We start from the raw sequence: 23078 nt of genomic DNA on the forward strand, positions 1-23078 counted from the left end.
GAATTTACTCTGGGTTACCTTGATCCCCACGTCCCCCCTCTGGTGAGCCTTATAAACGAACATTATTTTGTGCAGGCCGGTCTTGTTGGCCACAACCTCACTAATCTTCCTCCTATACGGCCTGCGAATATTGCACAAACCTGTGTCTTTGCCGGAATCTTGATTTCCCAGGGTACTCGATCGCGTTCTCACAATGAGGGCTAAAGCGCTCTCTCTGGGCAAGTCGTGCATACACATACATTATTAGAAATGGACCTTCCCTGGTCACTGGTGAGGGGTTCTCTGCTCTTGATACTTGTGTTTACCTAATGAGGATATGATTGGACCTCCCTGGTGAATTTCGCTACTATCAACTAATCAAATGGTCCCAGGTAGCCTAAGCTTTAAGCCAGACGAAGTGTAAAGATTGAATGACGTGGAAGAATCTTTTTCACGCTTTCCTCAACTGTTGTGGGCGGTCATGGACTCACATCCAGGACAGACGTGTGGCACAGGATATCAGTCCCTTAGAGCTTTATATCCACTCGTCAACCGCAAAATATAACCACAAACAGCGGATCATCTTGGCACACTCAGATAGATGGAAACCAACAAATTCCTCTATTGGTCAATTTCTGCGGTAATGCCTGTCGCTTCACTAAGAGTCTCAACATATTGTCCATGCGACGTGTATTATGGATGTTCCAGCATCGCTGAAACAACTACTGTTGATCAATTCCCGATGGAATGTATAAAGTGACTCAGGCTCTCCCTTATTAGATGATGTTGGTCCGTTCAATCAAGATACAGCCCAATTACCACTGGAACCATTGCCCAATCAAGCAAGTATGACGCGGAACAAATACTGGCGAATAAAAATTGATATCACAGGACACCACGGCTCCTAGGATCACTCCTAGCGGAAGCTGTGCATCACGAGATATTGTCTAATGGAGCAACATCAAATTTGATTTCTGCATTCCAGCGTAGCATCATTTCTGAATCAATCACTGAATGTGAATATCGACTTTGGCAGAAGCCCCGGTGCACTTCCTTCTTGTGGGATACGTCTACAGAGTACACTTCGAATCATCCACGGAATGAAGGCTGCTAGCATTCAGGCCTAATACATGCCTTTCATCTACCAAGCCACTGGTGCAGATAATAGTCATTTGGTATAACAGTATTGTCTATCACCCAGCAGGACCTCGGTCATGATACTCAAGGACCTACTGTTCAAAACAAGGAGGAGCATCCGAATTCCTGGGAGCTGGCTATCGCGAGACCCTTGCTTCTTGGTGAAAGCCTCACAAAATCGTAATATAAATTCAGTAGTCACCGTAGTCGCAACATTGATTTGACACACCTCAAATACACAGTCCAGACATTTTCTGGTGGCTTAACTCAACTACTCTTTCAACATGACCACCCTGCCCTGCTGGGACCCCCCTGACCCTTTGTGAAATGGGAGCCGGCCCTCGCGGTGATGGTTCGTTCTGCTGTGGGATAACAATCCACGGGACGCCTTGCAAAAACACCATACGGATGAAAGAGCTGAAGACAGGCCGGGATGATCTGAAGCGTCTCTCTTTTTATCTGTTTGATTCTTCGGATCTACAACCTTTGCTTTGCAGTATTGCCAAGAGCTTCCTGTGTATACGATGGCACCAAGCGCGACAAGCAGAGTCTCTAGGGAAGCAGTGGTATGATACGGCTATGCGTAATTATGCTATATGGGCTCTATCCCCTGCTGATCCTCAGCCTTTATTACCGGTATCGTCTTTGCATAGTATTGGATCAGAACCTGCTCCCGATACATCCCTCCTGGACGGAGACGGGCCTCTACACTCAGCCGAAAACGAAGCTGTGGAAGTCTCATCCATCGAGACATCGATAGTCACCGAGGAATCACAGACTACCGAACCGTATGTCTCAACCACCATGGTCCGAGCAGATTATGTTCCACGGGACGTACCACCTACTCAACCAGCTATTCCCCCATGTGCTGGCGATATCCGGGCTGGCGATATCCGTGCCAGCGTCCGGCAACTGCAAATCGCAAGTGTTAGTCTGAGTGATGAGGTTTCTGAAATTTACTGCATGTTTTGCTTGGCTGAAGATGGCGATCAGGCGGATGAGTGTGTGGTATTACGGTGTAACGAATGTACAAGCTTAGCCCACTTAGGCTGCGTGAAGGAGTGGCTGGAAAACAGGAACTTGGGGCTCGATCAATCTTGCTGTGTGTGGTAAGTGAAAGTTCCAAAATGGAAGACTGGTTGGTGTCCTAACGTTTACCAGCCGAAGAAGAGGGACATTGGATGCGCTGGTCTGTTCACCAAGGGTGCCTCTGGCATCTGGTGCATCCGAAGGATCATTCACAGCTTCAGTTGATGAAAACACACTCGGCCCCGTATATCCCGATATTTCGAGTCTGATTGACGGACAACAATCCGAACCGGTGGTGACGAGACAATCATCTCGTAGATTGATGGATCAAGCCGTGAGACAAGGTACCCGTCGGTCGGCTAGACTGGTAATCCCACCGCACCACACCCGCGGAGAGCCTCGCCGGTCTGAACGATTAGCCGGGCAGCGTCGTGGCTGAATTCAGATATAAATTTAGATATATTCAAACTGATTTGCCGGATTGAAACGGCCAAGAGATTCTCAATGCAGTCTATCGTTTTCATGGTAGTGGGTCTAATAATTGTAACAAGGTAGTATAGTCTGATACTCCTAGATGGAGGGATGTCAAGGAATATTCGTATGAATGTGCACAATCAGATGCTAAGATATAGAATATATGTTTGAGTTTTTGAGTAATCTACAATTTGAACAAGAGATATTCCTGACACATAGTAGCCAGCATCAAATGCGCTTGTGCCTACTCTACTATAATATATTCAATGCAAATCCAAACTCAGAATGGGCTTCTATAATCTAAGGAGAGACTTGGTACTTAAGACCAATAAGGGAATTTGAGCTTAGGATTCCCATTCTCGCCCATAGCAATATGGTTGAATCCCCTATTGACTTAGTCTGTTTTTCTAGCTAGAACACTGGGATAAGCTAGCTAGAATATAGAATGGGTCTGGAATACTGTATTAATATTCTTAAACTGGTGATATATTAGTTAAAAAGACCCGCAGAATTCCTAAAGCAGGCTAGCTGGCCTTGGCCCTATGGCTTGAAAGTGTAAGTCGTTGCGCTATGTTCGGGAGCGTTGTAATTGAATAAGCTTCTGAGATACCAAAGGCGTCGCGTATTAGCCAAAGATCGCTTCGAGCACTGGGCGGGAACTATCCCAAAGTCATGGCAGACCTACCGACGGAATGGACCGAGCTCTCTCTCAACACCTAAAAATCTATAGCCTATATCAACGAGGAAGAGACCCAGGCTGGGGGCCGTAATTAAAACCTACATTCTGTCCTGTGTAAATAGGGTGAACCCGAGCTCGAGATACCATCCCTCCGGCTGACCCTGTCCTGGTTTTCTGTACAGCAATATTCGAAATTGGCTTCTATCATTTGCATAGACATGTTTAATCTAGTAGGTGGGTCAATATAAACTGATCCAATTGAAGCTGTTGAAATTGTAGTTAAGCCCCACATCACATCTCAAAGCAGCATGACTAGATCTAGAATTGGACTAGTGGCAAGGCCCGAGATAGTTTCTGTATGAAAAAGATGGAAGCTGATTTCGAATATTACTATATGCTATGTATTGAAGAGAGGAACATAGTGATGTATAATCAGAATACACGGGTCGAGATAATATAGACATACGTATGCTAAACAACAACCACTACCAATCCATATACTAAGTGTAGGGTCTGACCTCTAGGGTCTGATCAGAGAGGTGTCAGAGTATGTATTCTTTACTAATACCTTACATCGCTATAGGCATCTAACGTACATAAATATATCCCGGAGGCACTGAGGTCACGTATAGTAGGAAGGCCATCCTTCCCTAGTACAATATGTATACTGTAAATTAATCTTATTGGCTTTAACTATATTTGGAGTATCCCAATAGATCATAGGTGGTTTGTTTACTCCCTTCTCTTTTAAAAAATAGATATATTAGCTAGTGACGGCTACGTAAAGCTTAGAAACAGGTCATAATAGGTGAAACTCCTAAGAAGAGGGCTCAGAGAACAAATAAAAAGAGGTATGCTATACATTTCAGGTAAGCCCTATAAAGTACCTATATTTCCCCTGGCCAAATCTACCAAGGTTACATACACCTATGCGCTACCATTCAATAATCGGGACCCTAGCGGCGGTCTTGTATGCCTATTTAAAGCTACATTCCTTAGCGCATTTGACGATTGATTCGAATCGACGAGAGCGACTATGGAAGGGGCCAAGCGTCAGCAAGCTAGATCAATGTTAAACTCAGAAAACATTTGTCCGCCACTAATGAGAACCGTCGATCAGAGTTTGGAGGTATAATATACCAAGATTTTTCTTTTCGTATTATTAGTTTCTTGGCATGCTTACGAGAGAAAAGCTTCACGATGGTGGACTAGCTACATAAAATAAATTAGATAAACTTGTCTTATCTTATATCTAAAGCGATATAGTAGCTATAAACTACATATGTGTGAACTATGTTTATATTTAGGTCCATATAAATCCAACTCGACATCAAATTAGAGAAATTGAGAATCCAAATATTCTGGTTTGTCTCCTATTATTTCCTATAGAACGAATATGGATACGTATAAACTCGTACAATCGGAACCAATTATAAGAGGGTTGTGATATTGAAGGTGCTGGATCGAGTTGAGTGATCCTGCTAGTTTGCGGTGGCTAGTTATATAGCCTATGCGAATGCTTTAGTCCGCTTTACATACAAAGATAGTATCACAAGATCAAAGCACGTGTTAAATCATTAGTCCAAGAAAGAAAAGGTGGTAACCTTCTCCTACAGAGTTTCATATTTCTTGTTCTCCGGCCAAAGCTCAAGCAGCTATCCATTCTATCCTTTGTATATTATCATTTGGCATTACCAAGTTCTAATTTGAATTCCTCCTATCACCTCTAGTCTTTGCCTATTAAAGCCTTCTCTTACAGATTATAGTCTACCTGGTTATATATGATAATGGGCCTTCTTTTTGATGTATTGGATGTAGTTCCCACTTATCTGCCTCTAGGGTACGCAGAAGCAGTTACCAGGGATCTATACTGGTCTTGAAAATCAAGCCACAGATTAGACTAAGGTCACCTGGCATGGAAAGTCTCTGCTTCACTCCGCAGATATCCGACGACTCAATCGTCTAGATCTTTTTCAGCGAACTTGAAGTATATTAAGTCCTGATGGCTCTTTTGTCGAAGAGCCGTTTTAGCTCTTTCTTGGGAAGCTCAATGGTTTCTGTGGAGACCATAAGATTTTTGATGTAAAGAGTAATTCCTGGAACACGCAGATCATGCCCTGGACCTAACACCAGAATAGTCCGGGGAAGAATAATCTTATATCCCTTTTCAAGATAACGATAGTCCCCTCTTAGTGAATTGAAAAAGATATCCAGGTTATAGCTCAGATTATCTGTCTAATCGTTTGGTGCTAATAGGATGTGATAATGTTTTAGGTCTTTAACGTCTAGATTACCGATGCTTGATAAATTCTTGCCGATAAGGATAGGACCCGGTGCTTTAACATATGGTGACTCTTGCAAGAGTCCCTCGGCGAGATTGAGCCATTCGTCTATAGCAAAAATGGCCCTCCATAGGATATTGTCGGCGCACTCCCGCTTAGTACCCTGATTGGTAGCTTCTTTGGTGGCGTTTGGAGGGCTCCTTTTTGCTATTATATCGAATACCTCTTGGGGTAATCGGTAGAATAGGCTTTTGCTTTGTTGTATATTTGGATAAGAGGTGTTAGTTTGATATAATATCACTGCTAAGGACGGAGAGATTTTTGACTATTCATAAGCTTTTAAGCTAGTAGAATTAACGCAAGCCAGTATTATTCCTAGAAGGTACCATGTCTCGTAAGTTTATTTATCGCATTTCTAACTCGCGGAAGGTAAATTAAGAATAGGATTAATAGTAGCGGTGATACGAGTATGCATGAACGATCTTTCCCGGTCGGCTGCGCGCTCTAACGTTGATCCAAGATTATGACTCCACAGGCTATCGGCACATACTATCAACACTCACCAAACATCAATACTCACCAAATATCAATAAGTCCGCGGTGGAATTTTATCAAAGGGAGAGCACTAGAGATATAATCACTTATATATTGAATCATTGGTTCCAGGCTCTACTTAAGACTATTTTTGTCAGCTTTCAAGAGTGATTCCGTGAATGGTAGTAACTTATATTATCAGAGCGACCCTTTCCCGCATATTCAAAGCTTCCATTGTACAGTAACTTATCTAAACTTGTGATAGGCCTGAATATAGACAGAAGATCAATGATTCCAGAAAACTCTCCTACTGGTCTCCCGCTCACAATGATCCTGCCCAAATTCCCTCCTCCGTTAGTCGATGTACAGCAATACTCGAAATCGGCTTCCATGTTTTTCACAAAGAAACTATCTTGGGCCTTGCCGCTAGTCCAATTCTAGATCTAGTCATCCTGTTTTAAGATAAGATATAGGGCTCAACCGCAATTTCTACAGCTACAAATGCATCAGTTTAGATTGACCTACCTACTAGATTAAACGTGTCTGTGTAAATGATAGAAGCCAATTTTGAATATTACTGTACATTAGCATTTTTGCTTATCTAGAAAAGTAGTTAGCTTTATCTCCGATGCTGTCATAGAGTTTAGTTCATACACCCTTGACAGGAGCGTTTCCACCTCACCGTCTAACAAAAGCCAACCAAGCCTATCGTAGTGTTTACCAAAGTCTGGCTTCCGGCAGTAGTTTCATCAACAACGATCTACAAGGTAGGTTTTATAACAATAGCAGTAAGCAGTTAGAAATGAAGATCAGCCTAACAGGCAGCCGCAATATTTATACATCACCTTATCTAGGATCCGACTCGCCGGAGCGATATACAATATATATACTGTACGACAACTTTACATATGAGTTTGCACGGATAGGATGATCCACTTCCTGACAGGATCTTAGAGACTTGTCACGGCCTATCGTGGCCCATTGCCGCTCCTGTTGTTAGGGTGCCTCCATAGCACCGCTATAGCTTAATCGTGAATAATACCGATAGCAAGTATTGACCGTTGGCTTGCTTTATTCTTTACAGTCGATCGCGAAAACAGCTTCCACGCTTCTAATCGCTTTTCTTTCCTTGGGTCCCACTGCGAAGGCCTTAGCGCGAATCCTTTATTTACTGAATCGCAAGAAAAGAGGGCCTCCGTAAAGTACGTACGATCTAATACCATGGGTATCAACGTTTCACGGCCCAATATTTAGAAGTGGATCCAATCTTATGAGCCAAGAAACAGTTTCATACATCATGTGTTATTCAACGGCCCTCAAATTTACCGTGGGCCTTGCATAGAAGATCTATGCTAAGGCCTTGGCAGTGGGGCAGGGGAAAGAAAAACGATCAGAAAGGTGGAAGCTGTTTTTGCTATTGACTGTAGCTGGAACGGGGACGGTTTATTGTGAGAATGGAGGTGAAGACCTTCGATTGTGGGTATTGGTCTGGCGGGAGGGAATGTTCTTGCGCCATTGGCGTTGGTTGGTTTGGTGTCTGTGTGCTCGCGTCGGTGGTTAATTTCTTGGATGGTTCATGTTCCGCAACAATTTGGTGGCGAGAGGGGGGCCGGCGAGTACACAGAAGGCTTTTAGTGCTCATTCTGGGGTCCCTTCTCGTGCTGACCGTATTCAACTTACAGTCCATTCGTTGTCCCTCCCCTGAATATCTAAAGTTACATCCTGGGTCACTTTTACACAATTTCCGGCTCTTAAGTATAGACGCATGGATCACCAACTTTCTGCAATAAACAGCTTAAACGTTCATACGCTCACTTTTGCTATCTAGGATAGAAGGATTCACAGCCAGGCGTAATTACGAGAAGTGAATATAAAAAGAATCAGAGGGACCGGGGCTGATACTGATGGATTCAATCTCTCTTCCTCTGTTCAGTAAGAAACCCACCACCAATACTTCCATCGGAAATATTCCTCATGAAAAGGCAGCGCATTCTGTTTTCTGGGACTGAACCAAGGCCAAAAAGACAAAAAAGAAGAGATACAACTTTCCATCTCAAGACTTTACCCAGGGAGCTTCTTGATCGTGTGATGTCTTTCACTTCCATATTGTCTTGGCCAAGTATCTTATACGTTTCAAACCGTCAGCCATGGGAGTCAGACAAGCCCAGTATTTCACTCTGGTCTTCTCTTTTCAAATGCGAAAAATGGCTTGAAAAGATGGTCCAGGAATACCAGGCTAAGCCGGTTTTGGTTGGCTCTGGTCTTGACAACCATTCACGTGGTACCTACCTGATCCTTCACGTTTGTGCCGCTAAGAAAGGCTCATCATACGTGCGCTTGTGGAAACTGTTCAAGGAGTATCTCCAAGAGCATACTATCACTGCAAACACGGAGATCATATTCAGTTCCGGCGTTACGCTCAATGTTCAAGACCTCCTGATCAACAGTCTTGATGGTCCTGTGCGAGTCCCGAGCGCGAAAAAGATCTTTCACTTCCGAGAGGGAAATCCAAAGATACAATACTCATTTTATAAGGCGCCACGCGTTCGCGACCTCGACTTAAGTTATGTCTCCAGAGATCGCCAGGACTGGGACTGGAAGCTCAGGCTCATTACGAGTGATGCACAGGGGGTTGTGGTCACTGTTCACTACCGCATGGAGGTGAATGCGTTGAAAGGATCAGATGATTCGTTTTGGAAAGGTGTTGTCCAAGCCGCAGAGAGACGGAATTAGTAGTAGTGGAATCGAAGCGGATGTTGCGAACGAAGGCACCGGGTTGTTTCTCTTTCATGTAAGACACCTAATTTGTCAGATTGATGCAGCACTCCTGTCTGGGTCTTGTGGGCAGCCATTAATTCCAGCATTATCAGAGCTCTAGCGCAAAGGCTCAAAAGTAAGATGGCAAACCCTTCTAGACAATCGCCTGGCCAGAGAGCCAACAACCAGGGATTTCAAAGCCGTCCCACTGCAGTGAATAATTAAGATCTTGTTGAGTCCTGTCGGAGAAATGGAGTGGTGCATTAACTAGACCTTCCTTGGGCTGTGTTTCTAGGGAATAGTCTTTCTAGGGAATAGTCGGGTACACCAGTTATCTCAGTCTTGACATTAGCTGATCATTGAGCGGGCACAGATATATACATCTTGCCAATGAATACCAAATTATATTCAATTTACAGGTAGCTGCAGCTCCTGGGAACATTCTTCGTCGAAAATTTGTGGCGGAAGTTCGAAGATACATCCTATACATACCGACGATCTTATGACATAAACACCCGATATTGATGCTCGAAGATGCCCTCTATGCGGCAGGTTATGCTACGTTTACCCATAGGGATCATCGCGAGCGCGCGCTTCCTACGTAAGAAACATATACTGTGTAAGAAGACCTGGTCAAGCAGCTCGGCTGGAAGTTCATGATATTTGCCGTAGGTATCAGTGCAAGAATTCACGATAGTTGCCAAATGATCTGGAAGGTGTACTTAATCTTGGATCTATAATTCTTATTTACAGTTTACACAAATAGAATGACCAACGTAGGTCCTAGGAGCGTTTTGATCCTGGGAGTACCATTCCCAGTATTCCTGCGGGAGTGGGGCCATTGAGTAACTACCGGGTGTGATACGCTTAGGGAACACCTCCCCGAAAATTATCCTTCTCTGGCAACCTACACAAGGACCCTACGAGGACCCTATTATCACAGCTGTACATCATCCGTTTACAGCCCAAATATATCTAGAGAATGGGGCACTCAAGTGGCCCAAACTGTGTTCTTTTTAACTGTTGGTATGCCGCAACAAGCTCCATCGGTCCTGGGAACTCCGCACTTTTAAGCCCTTCACCTGATACGCTTACATAACACCTCCCAGACCAACCTGACAGACTACAAGGTCTAATGCAGTAGGCGGTCGGAATAGGACGTATCAACAGGTCTGATTCTCTATTCTGATAATTACACACATAAATTCTGCCTGAAGATCACCTGATAGGTCATGTGATCCATTCTGGCTCGGCCAATCAGAGTTCTCCATTCGATAGTGGGTTGAACTAACCCAATTGGGCTAGTTTTGCACCCGTGTTCTGTCACAACCTAAGCACGACCGGTCGTCCACGGTCACACTAGGAACCTTGGCCTCTATGGAATCCAGCAATAAATGCGTCGACAGTCGCCCGTATACCTACTTTCCACCACTGCAGAGAGACAGCAACCAGAAATTGATCAACTCTGCTTAGGTCTCACAGACCTCTTAGGACACTGCAGTTCCGATGAATCATTCTGATGACATCCGCAAAATGAACACTATGTATTCCTCCTCTGCTTTGTCTGCCTACTGAATTAATCTTGGAAATTTTTTGGCAATTTGCAAGATCTCGAAGACCTTTTCTCCATAATACTTGTCTCCCGCCGTACATTCTCTGTTTTCCAAATGAAGCAAAGTCTACTGATTAAGTCAACTTTCGCCAAATATATTTCTGTGAAGGCAGAGTGCAGAATTTTCGAAATTCTGGTCCAACTCAGAGGGGTTATCCGACGAGATATTGTGCAAAGAGACGTTGTACGAGATATCTTTGAAACTGGATGGAAATTTTTCAGACAAAGGAGTCAAGAAGAGCCACTTATTCCATTTGGAAGGGCTCTAGCATGGTCTTATGTATTACATAACCGCCAGCCTGATGCGGTTAATCTTTTGGATCTGATACAAAAGGGAGACCCACCATTTCGACAGTCCATCGAAATATCATCACAGACGCTTATCCAGCCAGTTAGAGAGCTCTATGAGAAACTAGTCTCTGGGAAGAACGGTGTTGATAGACAGTATATCAGCTCTGATCCAGACTACCCACTGGTTGAGATAAAGCGAAAGATCAACAGGAAATCCAGAGCAAGCGCTTTACATCTCAATGATACCGAACAGGGTACTTTTTCAAATGCTGGAATTTTGTTCAGGAAGAACTCTATTGTGATGAGAAAGAGGCGACCCTATCTTCTGGGGGCCTCCTCTACGCCGAGACAACCCTATGTTCAAACTCAATTCTTTGCTCCTGGATCAGTCTCGGAGAGGAACGAAATTCTAGCTCACCGACCTTTAAGTCATAATCGAGATCGCCTACTCGCGGCATACAGCATACAGTTTGGGCCAATGTGGGAGGAACTGGATTGATCCAGGTTTGTCGGTGGTAAACATTAGATTCATCATTGCTTCCCTTATTGGAAAGCTGAAACTATGGCGGTGGCGTTGTTCAGGGAAATTGGAAGGAAACATGGCTTTGAGTAGTACTTTGATTTCACCCACGACACTTCCCATCCAGTCTCAGAGCCAGGACCAACAGTGCGCACGGTCTTTACAGAAGGAACGTCTAGCTCGAACGAAACCTTCTTCGTAAGTTGATGCGCAGAGGAAGCGGAGTAAGGGAGGCAGAAGACTAAGGTTGTGTCTACTTATCTTTTGAATGCATATACCATGTGCTAACTTATTTATTATTATTATATAATCTGACTAGATAACTAAGTGTCCCGAGGTCCTTAGCAATAGTGAATAGATTTGATAACCGTGATATAAAATCAAATCTATGAATACCAAAGTATTGAGCTTGGCCCATCGCGATGGCGAATCATATTGAGGGCTGTCCTGCCTCTAAACCTCGCTTCCACTTCTAAACATCAAAAGACGATTTTCTTGCAGGCCTAGAGGTTGATGGTCTGGATTTCAGTAATTTGGTGTTGTCGAGTTTCGAAGCCCAGACTTTCTAGAACCAGCATCGTAGTAAGTATTTGTTCAACCTCCTAGTATTCTTTGCTACGTCACAAAACGAGACCACCAAAATAACGTGCCATTGAGGTAGGACTGTAGGTAGACGAGCTAGAGAGGGAGTCCTAGGAGCGGCAGCGGTCACCAAATAGGCAAAGTAAATTCCGCACACAATGTAAGATGATCCAATGCCTCGCATGCTTCCCTAAATCCAGCCATGTTCTTGTTGAGAAACGTCTTCGGTTTGATATGTGAAGCCTAGTTTGGAACCATGCGGGATTTCTGCCCTCGCCCAAATGTTTACAGAATTTGACGGGAGATATACCTGTACCTATGTTGAGTAAGTATGAGAGAACTAAAGTGACTCCGGGACGTAACATGATTCACAACATCCCGATATATCACGATGGCACCTTAGCTGAGACCCGCCCCTACGTGAAAGTCTCCTCGGTAACAGCCCACGGACCAATAGGCACCTTCTCCGTCCACTCCTCTCGCGAAGGCCTTCAAAGTAGCAGAATTCCTGGCGGTTTACACTCGTGAATCAACCGTGACCACTCATCACTCGGGTTAGGCTTAATAAGATCGACATAAAGCCCCATAACTCTCCGGTACCCACACTCCTTATAAAGCCACCTTCCAATCGGACTACCCTCAATGAAGCTCTCATACCCCAACGGATCAATAATCGCATATCCCCACTCCATCAATAAGTGCCCTACCCCCTGACGCCGATAATCTGGATGCACGCCCATCGCATTCACCCCTGCATGTGGTCGCTGAAACCAGCATTGTCGTGGGAAGAGTGCCTGATTGAGCATTCGCTCTGCGTACTCGGCTCGCTCCGTGCTTTCAGGGTACCAGGTACCACAGGTTGCGGTCCGGTCGGGAATGGATTCTCATGGTAGATCGGCCATTCGCATCCACCGGCTATTCGACCCGTTTCTTTGTCGATCACGTAGATGAGACGCGAGAATGGGTTCCTTTCACTTGCGCTCCACCGGACTTCGGTATCAAGTGCTTTGTCCCGGGCGCGATCCTCGGCCGTGGGTCCGCTTATCGGATGCACGGCGGTAAAGACGGGACTATTATTTAAAAAAAAGTCAGGCGCTGAATGTCAAATTGGGGAAGAGGTCTGGCTTTTACTTGTATGGGTGCATATTAGCTGCCCATAGCACCTCCACTAAGCGAGGATATTCCTCCTTGGTAGGAATTACTTTGACTTCGAATGCGCCGGTCACAGTCATGGTGGTGCTGTAAGTGGGATGTGATGTTTGGGATATGAGGGAAACGTCAAAAATGAGAAAAAAGGCGATTTGGTAGAAGACACTTGGGACCAAGTGACTCGGTTTAAGTACAGTGGACGTTACATGCATGTATCTACGTATGTTTTGAATTCCCTTATTCCTACTTTAGAGCCCAGGCCATCAACAAAGATGAAGATTCAAGGCAGTACAGTAGATGACAAGTTTGGTTTCCACAAGATTTACACTCTTTCTCTCTTTCTTGGCGCCACAGTGGGGCACTAGTCTAGATCAAGCATTGGTTGAAATTTACCTTGTCTTGGCACTGTCACAGATACAGCATTCCCCCAACAGATGTAAATTACAAGTTTCGCTGGAACACCTGACAGGTGCGAGGTTCTTAACTTAGCGCAAACTTATAAAAAGTTAAAAGCATCCATTAACGTTGCACTGCAGAACCTTCATTTTCGAAGCTAAGCAAGATCGGTTTCATGGTTTACTAAAGTGCGTAGAATAATGATGGGAGCCAAATGTGGTCGAGGTTTATTTGGAGTATATATTCGGTGCTCCACGTTTAAAATCCCCGAAGTTCCATCCGTAGATCATCCCCAAGTCTCCACTGGCGACCAGTCGCTTACAATAGGGATGCAACGAATTATGGCTTCCAGCCTCGGAGCTATACTACGAGAGAAGTAGGTCACATGAGAAGTAGAATAGAAATCCTACCTTCCACAAAAAAGTAATGGTACGAAGGTAGGTGGCGATCATCTCCCGGCACGACGGCGCCATTCTCGTCACAAACCTGCCAGGTGTCTTTCTGGAGGTGCTGGGCTCCTTTATACTCGCTGCGCTGGTTGGATAGCATTAAATATTTTCTTTTGGTACGCCAATGTACTGATCCAGTTGTTGATAAACATGTAGCAGAACGTAAATATGATAAGGCTAATGGCGATGAGGGGGCCAAGAATGGAGAGGGCTGCAAATTCATATGACGCTGACTGAAAGGCCTTATTTTCAGCGAGGGCGTCAGTCGCCAAGCCAACTTGCATGGCTGTCAGAACGAGGGCGATATAGACCGTAGCAGCGGCCAGCCAGGCAAGATTGTCTTGAAAGAAGTCGCCGTATCGATTCCACTGCGACATGTAACCATGCAGGAACGATGATCGGGTGAATCTGTATATCTTGTTCAGCCGACTGAGACGGAGCTCACCGTAGATGAATCGCGTATCGATTTTTTGGTATAGATGATCCGTAGCGAGGACCTGCTTGACCAGGCTTGTCAAGTCCGCCCAGGATACCTCAGTGGGTATTAGTTTTTTCTCCTGAGCGATCGCGAAGTCGGGCACGTCTGCACAAAATCTCTCAACTCCTACTGTCTGTATTGGCAAGGCGATAGAACAAACGGACGTGGTCCTGTTGCTTTTCTGCCTGGATGCCGATCTGCACGTCACCCGACATCTTGCTGCATCGATGTTTTGCGTCCCGTCGAGTGGTCACTTGTCTGGTGCGGTAACTACCAGTATGCAGCTGCCCTTGAGTACCTAGGTCAACGTGACGTGTCCTCCAAGGGGCTGCTGCGTCTGGTTCTTTGTAACGTCACGTGCTCGCTTACTGGTGATGAGACTAGTGGGTCGGGCCGGTGGCTCAGCCGAGGGCTGAGGGGTATACTCAAATGGTCCCTCGTATCTACTATCAGTCAGAATTATTCGAAATGGTGCCGCATCTGTGATCGTGCTTAACAGACATTTTGACCGAGTGGCATCACTGTGTGGTACCTCGCAGTGGCTACTCCGCGTAACGAGTCCGACCCCGTCATTTCCGACCCCGTCATTTCCGACCCCGCCATTGAGCCAAGATCAATGCGCCAGACGTAGGCCATGAATGAGTTTGTACTGTGGGCCGCCTTGGTCGTGCTCCCGGCCGTCCTTCTGTACCCGGTTTTTGGCAAGATTCGTCGCCGGGGAAAGACGGACCGCCCGGATGGTCTTTATACGGTATACGAGCCTGAGCAGGCTGAGGACGTCACTTTTGAGTAAGAGATACCATGTCTACCATGCTGCATACGCTAATGGTACCAGAATTGTCGCCGTCCATGGCCTTGGGGCACATCCGGAGTACACCTGGACAGGCACCCCATCGGTGTCGACCAGTTCGGGCCATAGGAACCGCATCCACCTGCTAAGGGATCTATTGAAAAATGATTTTCCGACCGCACGAATCCTGGCGTTTGCGCACAACTCGGACTGGTTGATCGATGCCCCGATCACGTCAGCGCAGCAGATCGGTAATCGACTGCTAGATGAGTTGGTGAAGCATCGGTTAAAGTATAGAGTAAGAACTACAAAACCGAACTACAAAACCGAACAAAGACAAAGCTAACGTGGGCCACAGAGCGTACCGATCGTCTTTCTCGGCCATAGCTTCGGGGGCATCGTTATAAAAGAGGTATGCGGCAATACCATCTTCTTCTTATATATAACTAACCCCTTTTGTAGGCCTTGTGCAAGCCTGAAGAGACCGCGAGAGACATCGTTGACAGCACTTGTGGCATCATTTTCCTCGGGACCCCTCACCAGGGGTCACCTATCTCCATTCTGGGGACCGTTGCAGCCCGCGTGACCGGCTTTCTCGGGTCGAACACCGGGCTCCTCCTTTCCCTAGCGGGTAATCGGACACAGCTCTCTGACTTGGACGTACGTTTTGTTCAATGTATGAAGGACAAAGAAGTTCGACGGCAGAAGACCGAGATTGTAGCTTTCTGCGAAGGGAAGCCCACACGTATGCTAGGATGGCTATCGGTCGGCTTAGTAAGTGCTGCTGTCCCTCCGTGGAAGGTTTCTAACATTCCTAGATTGTCCCCATAGACTCGGCCCGAGGTGGTCATGCTGCTCAAGCCGTTTTTATCGATACAGACCACTCTGGATTGAACAAGTGCAAGAGACGGGACGATCTACTTTATCAAAGTCTCTGGGAACAGCTGCGAAGACTTAGACCGTATGTCGTTTTACTTTGTGATTAAAGGGGCCAGCTAACAGAGCAAGGACGACTACACCCACCCTAAACGGCAACCAGCAGTACGTCGTCGACAAGTTACGCACTGTAGAAGGTGCCGCATTCAACTCCCATGCAAACGAACATGTGGCGACTTGCCTCGGAAACACGCGCCATGAGCTGCTCGACACGATTAACCAATGGACGGATGGTCCCATAGCTCGCGAGCATATATATTGGCTTCAAGGAAAGGCTGGCACCGGCAAGTCCACGATCGCTCGTACCGTGGCCGGTGAACTTGCCGAGCAGGGTCGTCTCGCAGCCAGCTTCTTCTTCAAGAAGACTGAAATTGATCGTAAAAGTGCTGATTATTTGTTCACAACTATCGCTGCCCAACTCGTCCGAGGACTGCCTGCAGTCGCTGAGCACATGCGAAACGCTATCGAAGATAACCCTCATATCGCCACAATGGCACTGGGAGAGCAGTTTAGGAAACTGATTGTACAGCCAATCAAGGCCATTCTGTATGATTTCTCTAAGACTATGACGGTCGTGATTGACGCGCTTGATGAATGCGAGGGTGATGAGGATATCACAACGATTATCAAGTTGCTGTTGCAGACCGATCGCTCAGAAGTAGTCCCGTTGAAATTCTTCGTCACCAGTAGATTTGAGCCTCCAATTCGTCTTGGGTTTCAGGGGGTCCAAGACCGGTTCATAGAGTTTCCTGTTCACGAGATCCCACAGCCCATGATTGAGCGAGACATCACAACTTTTTTGAGGTTTCGATTAGATGAGATGCGGTCCAGGTTCGGGCTCCCGGCTGGATGGCCAGGCTCAGCCGATTTCAATAGACTTTTAAAAAGGTCTATTCCACTGTTCATCTTTGCGGCTACTACCTGCCGCTTTATCGAAGATCATCGACAGGCCGGTGAGCCAAACGATCGGCTTCAGAAGATACTCCAACAGAAGGCTAGTGGGGCCTTTGATGCAATATACCTGCCTATATTAAGCCAAATGGTCGATGGACTCAAGGGTTCTGCACGTAGGAGTACAGTCACAGAGTTCAAGGAGATTGTAGGGTCGATAGTTACCCTTGTAAATCCTCTTAGCGCTGCATCACTAGCGTGTCTGCTTGGAATTTCTACTGAATGCGTCAATAACAGATTACAGCTACTTCACTCTGTCCTAGACATTCCAAGTGATCCAGGACATCCGCTGAGAATCTTCCATGAATCGTTTCGAGACTTTATCGTCCATCCTGACCCAGAGGATGTCCACGAATTCTATGTTGATGAGAGGTCCACCCACAAGATGCTCGCAGACAGATGTCTCACGCTGCTTTCCCACGGTGGCTATCTAAAACAGGATATCTGTGGACTAGGAGCGCCGGGGACTTCTCGTGCTGATATCGATCAACAAACGATTGACCGGTGCCTACCACCCGAGGCGCAATATGCATGTATTTACTGGGTGCATCATTTGAAGAAGAGCAGAGTCAAGCTGGATGATGAATACCAAGTTCTATCCTTCCTCCTTGATCACTTCCTTCACTGGCTCGAAGCTTTGAGCCTGATGGGAATGATATCTGAGGGTATCAGGCTATTGGATGATTTACTGGGTCTGGTTGATGTAAGTCCCTTATTAGTGACCGGAAGGAAGCCCTTTACTGATATACTTAGCATAAGTTTCATTCTCAAGTACATGAATTTCTGCAGGATGTAAAAAGGTTCACTCTTCAAAATTCATACATAGCTGGCATTGCTCCACTGCAGCTCTACTATTCTGGACTGGCTTTTGCACCTGTACAAAGCGTCATACGGAAGATCTTTGTTCGCGAAAAGCCCAAACAGATAGAAACACTACCAGTGGCGATGGAATACTGGAACTCAAATCTACAGACCCTTGAAGGGGATTCTGATCGCGTCCGGTCTGTGGCCTTCTCTCCGGACGGCCAAACGGTGGCCTCTGGCTCGTATAATCACACGATCAAGCTCTGGGACGCTCGGACGGGTAAGGAGCTACAGACCCTTAGGGGGCATAGCGGTTCCATCTGGTCTGTGGCCTTCTCCCCGGATGGCCAAACAGTAGCCTCTAGCTCGGACGATCACACGATCAAGCTCTGGGATGCTCACACGGGCAAGGAGCTACAGACACTTAAGGGGCATTCTGGTCGGGTTAAGTCTGTGGCTTTCTCCCCAGACGGCCAAACAGTAGCCTCTGGCTCGGACGATCACACAATCAAGATCTGGGATGCTCAGATATGTAAGCTATTACAAACCCTTCAGGGGCATTTCTCTTCGGTTCGGTCTGTGACCTTCTCCCCGGATGGCCAAATACTTGCCTCTGGCTCAGATGATTGTACAATCAAGCTCTGGGATGCTCAGATGGGTAAGGATCTACAGACCCTTGATGGGTATTATGATTCTGTGAACTCTGTAACATTCTCTCCAGATGGCCATATGGTGGCCTCTGGCTCAGCAGATGATAGAATTCAGATTTGGGATGTCCAGACAGGTAAAGAATCACAGACCCTACAGACACTTGAGGGATATTGTAATTCTGTTAACTCTGTAGCCTTCTCCCCAGATGGCCAAATAGTTGCCTCTGGCTCAGATGATTGTACAATCAAGCTCTGGGATGCTCAGATGGGTCAGCTATTACAAACCTTTCAGGGGCATTCTGATTCGGTCTGGTCTATAGCCTTCTCCCCGGATGGTCAAATGGTGGCCTCTGGCTCTAATGATTGTACAATCAAGCTCTGGGATGCTCAGATGGATAAGAAGCTACAGACCTCTAAGGGGCATTCTAGTTATATCCCATCTATGGCCTTCTCCCCAGACGGCCAAACAGTAGCCTCTGGCTCAAATGATTGTACAATCAAGCTCTGGGATACTCAGACGGGTAAGCCGCTACAAACCCTCAAGGGTCATTCCAGTTCAGTCCAGTCTGTAGCGTTCTCCCCAGACGGCCAAACGGTAGCCTCTGGCTCAGCTGATCATATGATCAAGCTCTGGGGTACTCAGACGGGCAAGGAGCTACAGACACTTAAGGGGCATTCTGGTCGGGTTAAGTCTGTGGCATTCTCTCCAGATGGCCAAACGGTAGCCTCTAGCTCGGACGATCACACAATCAAGCTCTGGGATGCTCAGATATGTAAGCTATTACAAACCCTTCAGGGGCATTTCTCTTCGGTTCGGTCTGTGACCTTCTCCCCGGATGGCCAAATACTTGCCTCTGGCTCAGATGATTGTACAATCAAGCTCTGGGATGCTCACACAGGTAAGGAGCTACAAACCCTCAAGGGACATTTCAGTATAGTCTGGTCTGTGGCCTTCTCACCAGACAGCCAAATGGTAGCCTCTGGCTCAGATGATAAAACAACCAAGCTCTGGGATACTCACACGGGCAAGGAGCTACAGACACTTAAGGGGCATTCCAGTTGGGTCGAAACTGTGGCATTCTCTCCAGATGGCCAAATAGTTGCCTCTGTCTGCAGAGATTGTACAATCAAGCTATGGGATGCTCACACGGGCAAGGAGCTACAGACTTTCCAGGGGCACCCTGACTCGGTCACGTCCATCGTCAGCCAAATTCCAAACCAGCCTCACGTTTCCGTGCCAGATGACTGGGTCGCCTTTGGAAACCACAATCTGATATGGCTCCCTGCTGAATATCGCATATTTTACTACGCAGCTATACGACATGACAGACTGGCTCTTGGTTACTCTACGGGGACTGTTTTGATCATAGGTTTCCGCAGTCATTAGATTACTTGCCCTTGTGCTGAGGCTCCTTTTCGTTATTTTGTAATACAAATCTAACAGACCTTTGGCCAGTTTGGCACTACGTTTAGTGCAGAGGCATGCTAGTACCACTTGGAAAGTAATGTATTTGTTTCCCAAAAACGTATCAATTGTTATGGCGAACCATGTAATTTACATTTGTTGGGGGAATGTTGTATCTGTGACAGTGCCAAGACAAGGTAAATTTCAACCAATGCTTGATCTAGACTAGTGCCCCACTGTGGCGCCAAGAAGGAGAGAAAGAGTGTAAATCTTGTGGAAGCCGAACTTGTCGTCTACTGTATAGTCAAACAAGATAATAAAGTCCAAGTCATCACCGGGCGGGAGTGGCGTGTTGCTTCCCTAGTGTGGAAAACACAGTGTGAGATATTGAAGTCGCTGAATCAACGGTGAACAAACGCCATTGATAAATGTTTAAACAGCAAAAGGGTTCTTGTAAAAATAGCATCGTATTGTATTTTGAGGAGTGTTGAGGAGTGTTGATGAGTGTTGATGAGTGTTGATGAGTGTTGATGAGTGTTGATGAGTGTTGATGAGTGTTGATGAGTGTTGATGAGTGTTGATGAGTGTTGGTGTTGTTGATGTCCACTAGCGTGGTATAATTAAACCCACTGACTCTCTGGATAGACTCTCCATGCAGGTTTTGATTTATCAAGAGAAATTACTTTGAAGATGGCTTGATACGTTAATCATCACGGTCAGAAGCTACATCAACTTGCAGGTCCGATGGGTGCCGTGCGCGATTTGCCATATAAGACAATCGCTAAAAGAGCAATGAACAGGATGATCACCAGAGCTCCGTAAGCAGCCTGTCCAGCACTCCCGTAGTAGGTAATTTCGTAGTACGGCAGATCGTCAAGTTCTATAACTGTTGCAATCAAGGATTGAAAGCCTTGCACGTGGTCGGCTACATAGCCGCCGGTGACGATGGCAATGAGACCGTAGATGCATTGCCCAATTCCCCACAGAAGACAGTGACCGTCATCCTTCCCTAAAGTTGTTCGACAAATTGCGATGTAGATCCCCAAAATGGCAAAGATGGTAGAGGCAATGGCAATCATGATCATTGCGGCGAGCACATTATTCGCCATTTGTATTGATGCCATGAGTCGGGCTGGAGAATCCGACGCAGCTAGATCAGATTTCGTTGATCGCCGTAATCCAGTGGTCCAGTGCAGAGCTGAATGCGGCGATTATCAGTTGTACAAGGGTGCAGAGAGGATGATCCGCTTTTATAGTACAGTGCCGCTCTGACCGGTATCTTGATCCGCAAATAGGGTATCCCAGTATGAAGGTTAGGGTTGGTGAAAATGGGCCAGACAAGGCCCCATTATGTATCGTGAGAGCTATAGAAAAGGATCCAGGACATGTCGTGCCTTAAATATCCGTCTGGCCAGTGATTTTGATTTATCCATACAGCTATATCATGGGTCCTAGAAGCTTTAATCTAGAGAGCTTTCTATTGCAATAGTAGCAGTGCCTTCCATCCATTTCTTTGGTTTCGGCAGGAGAAATATTATAAGTCAATGGGCACGGTGGACGTCAGTTGGATATATTTGCCCAACGATCTCTCTAAGTGCTTACACTCTGGGGGGGAACATGCCACAAGCGTCTCAGGCTTATTCAATTGGATTCGCTAAAGCATAAAATATTGCTATGTTTTACTACACAACCATCAAAGATACTATTCGTGGCGGAGCTCCACCTGACTGGAAATCATAGCCGGACTATACATCTGGATTTTCTTTTAATGATCAGATCATGAGTGGGTCACTGGTTTGTGGGTAGATGTGACCCGTATCTGAGAAATCTCGTAGAGCTCAGTAAGAATTACCGGGGCTGCCTCGCTGGATCTGTCGAGCTTGACCGTCAGCTTCGCCTTAACCAGCCAGGAACATCTTTGAATCTGGTCAAGCATTTTCAACAGCCCATCTTGGACCGGCTCGGTTTCCCACTCGATGGTAAAGTTGCTCGGATCCACCGCAGTGTCAATCCAGATAAATCCAGCTTGAGCCTCTAATCGAGTCGCCGCAACATTCAAGATCGACACCAGTGTATTAAATAGTGGCCCGAAAGACGTCATAGGGAGACCGACGCACAGCATCATCGAGCCATCTCGTGTATGGGGCTGTGAGGCTTTGCAGGACAAGAGAGAAGGTTCTCCCGGCCTGCAATTCACAATAACGGAATCCGAAACCCAAAATTCAGTCGCCCAGCAGTAGTAAAATGGCAATGAGCTCTGCAAGGTGAGTCCTAGAAGCAGGTTTGTAATATACGCTCCTATATGTCGAGAGAATCTCTTAAGCTTGGAGTGTCGACAGGGACCATGTAAGCCCAGGAGGATGATGATAGAGCTCGTAGCCTAAGCTCCTACGTATATTCTAATATGGTAGCCGTTTACTTCCAACCTCTCTAGATACACCGCATGTTGCACAATGACCTGACCCTTAGTGAACTTAATAAACTCCTTATGTAAATCCGGAACGTTTCGTGGATAGCCTGGTGGAAACCAGATAGAGGGTAGTACCACGTTGAGCATTCGCCCACAGAGCTTGACCTGATCCCATTTCTACACGAGCTGCTCATTCTGAGAGGAGATAAACGGAAAAGGACTTGTATTGTAATCACGGAGATGGTCCCTTGTCAGATTAGCATCTTGGCTACAAAAGATGAATTCCATAGTATATACCGCTTTGATGGGGTGTGCCGTAGAAAAGAAAGCGGAGATGTTCCTGTCATTGATGTATTATGGTTTGTAGATGGAACCGAGTAGATGCTGAGTGACTGGAACAAGATACCCTGCATGAATATCAAGTTGATTGCTGGCGGTATGAATTTTAGTTAGTCTTGAAATCGAAAGTGATTAAAGAGAGATATAACTTTGCGACTTTTTGTTCAGCAGCTGGAGGAGAACTTTATTTATAGAATATTTAATAAACAAACCAACAAAATATACAGGCTTCAACGGATCAGGTGGAGACAACAAAGTAGATCCTGGGAGCACCACAGTAGCCAAACCTGGTAAAATCATGGCTCACTGTAAATTGTATAAGACGAACCAGCCGACCTCTAGGCGATCAACATGTCTGGGGTAGTAAGGCCACTATAGAAAAAGATATATACTAGCTGACGGCAACGATAGCTGTAAGTCTATAGGTAAAAATAATCATAGTCTG

The 23078-nt window shown here is 46.0% G+C and overlaps 8 protein-coding genes across 8 annotated transcripts; 4 read left to right on the forward strand and 4 right to left on the reverse strand.

Moving 5' to 3' along the window:
• Positions 1-1443: 1443 nt before the first annotated feature.
• Positions 1444-2229, forward strand: N7483_004668 (uncharacterized protein; the record flags this gene model as incomplete). The annotated part of the gene is made up of 1 exon (XM_057088105.1): positions 1444-2229. The coding sequence occupies one exon, from the start codon at positions 1444-1446 to the stop codon at positions 2227-2229; it is 786 nt and encodes a 261-aa protein (XP_056947934.1).
• A 6102-nt stretch (positions 2230-8331) lies between these two features.
• N7483_004669 (uncharacterized protein) lies at positions 8332-8847 on the forward strand (the record flags this gene model as incomplete). The annotated part of the gene is made up of 1 exon (XM_057088106.1): positions 8332-8847. The coding sequence occupies one exon, from the start codon at positions 8332-8334 to the stop codon at positions 8845-8847; it is 516 nt and encodes a 171-aa protein (XP_056947935.1).
• Positions 8848-10538: 1691 nt separating this feature from the next.
• N7483_004670 (uncharacterized protein) lies at positions 10539-11273 on the forward strand (the record flags this gene model as incomplete). Its single annotated transcript, XM_057088107.1, has 1 exon — positions 10539-11273. One exon carries the CDS (start codon positions 10539-10541, stop codon positions 11271-11273), a length of 735 nt encoding a protein of 244 aa, XP_056947936.1.
• A 1348-nt stretch (positions 11274-12621) lies between these two features.
• Positions 12622-13108, reverse strand: N7483_004671 (uncharacterized protein; the record flags this gene model as incomplete). The annotated part of the gene is made up of 2 exons (XM_057088108.1): positions 12622-12946; positions 13008-13108. The coding sequence occupies 2 exons, from the start codon at positions 13106-13108 to the stop codon at positions 12622-12624; spliced, it is 426 nt and encodes a 141-aa protein (XP_056947937.1).
• Positions 13109-13941: 833 nt separating this feature from the next.
• Positions 13942-14563, reverse strand: N7483_004672 (uncharacterized protein; the record flags this gene model as incomplete). The annotated part of the gene is made up of 2 exons (XM_057088109.1): positions 13942-14427; positions 14513-14563. 2 exons carry the CDS (start codon positions 14561-14563, stop codon positions 13942-13944), a joined length of 537 nt encoding a protein of 178 aa, XP_056947938.1.
• A 419-nt stretch (positions 14564-14982) lies between these two features.
• N7483_004673 (vegetative incompatibility protein HET-E-1) lies at positions 14983-19866 on the forward strand (the record flags this gene model as incomplete). Its single annotated transcript, XM_057088110.1, has 7 exons — positions 14983-15137; positions 15184-15436; positions 15497-15550; positions 15601-15912; positions 15957-16099; positions 16147-17728; positions 17779-19866. The coding sequence occupies 7 exons, from the start codon at positions 14983-14985 to the stop codon at positions 19864-19866; spliced, it is 4587 nt and encodes a 1528-aa protein (XP_056947939.1).
• A 746-nt stretch (positions 19867-20612) lies between these two features.
• N7483_004674 (uncharacterized protein) lies at positions 20613-20993 on the reverse strand (the record flags this gene model as incomplete). The annotated part of the gene is made up of 1 exon (XM_057088111.1): positions 20613-20993. One exon carries the CDS (start codon positions 20991-20993, stop codon positions 20613-20615), a length of 381 nt encoding a protein of 126 aa, XP_056947940.1.
• Positions 20994-21661: 668 nt separating this feature from the next.
• On the reverse strand, positions 21662-22933 carry N7483_004675 (uncharacterized protein; the record flags this gene model as incomplete). Its single annotated transcript, XM_057088112.1, has 2 exons — positions 21662-22182; positions 22921-22933. The coding sequence occupies 2 exons, from the start codon at positions 22931-22933 to the stop codon at positions 21662-21664; spliced, it is 534 nt and encodes a 177-aa protein (XP_056947941.1).
• Positions 22934-23078: the final 145 nt, after the last annotated feature.

Source organism: Penicillium malachiteum (genome assembly GCF_028827825.1).
Source record: "Penicillium malachiteum strain IBT 17515 chromosome Unknown utg000002l:1.0-8849297.0:1.0-8852440.0, whole genome shotgun sequence".
NCBI classification, from domain to species: domain Eukaryota; kingdom Fungi; phylum Ascomycota; class Eurotiomycetes; order Eurotiales; family Aspergillaceae; genus Penicillium; species Penicillium malachiteum.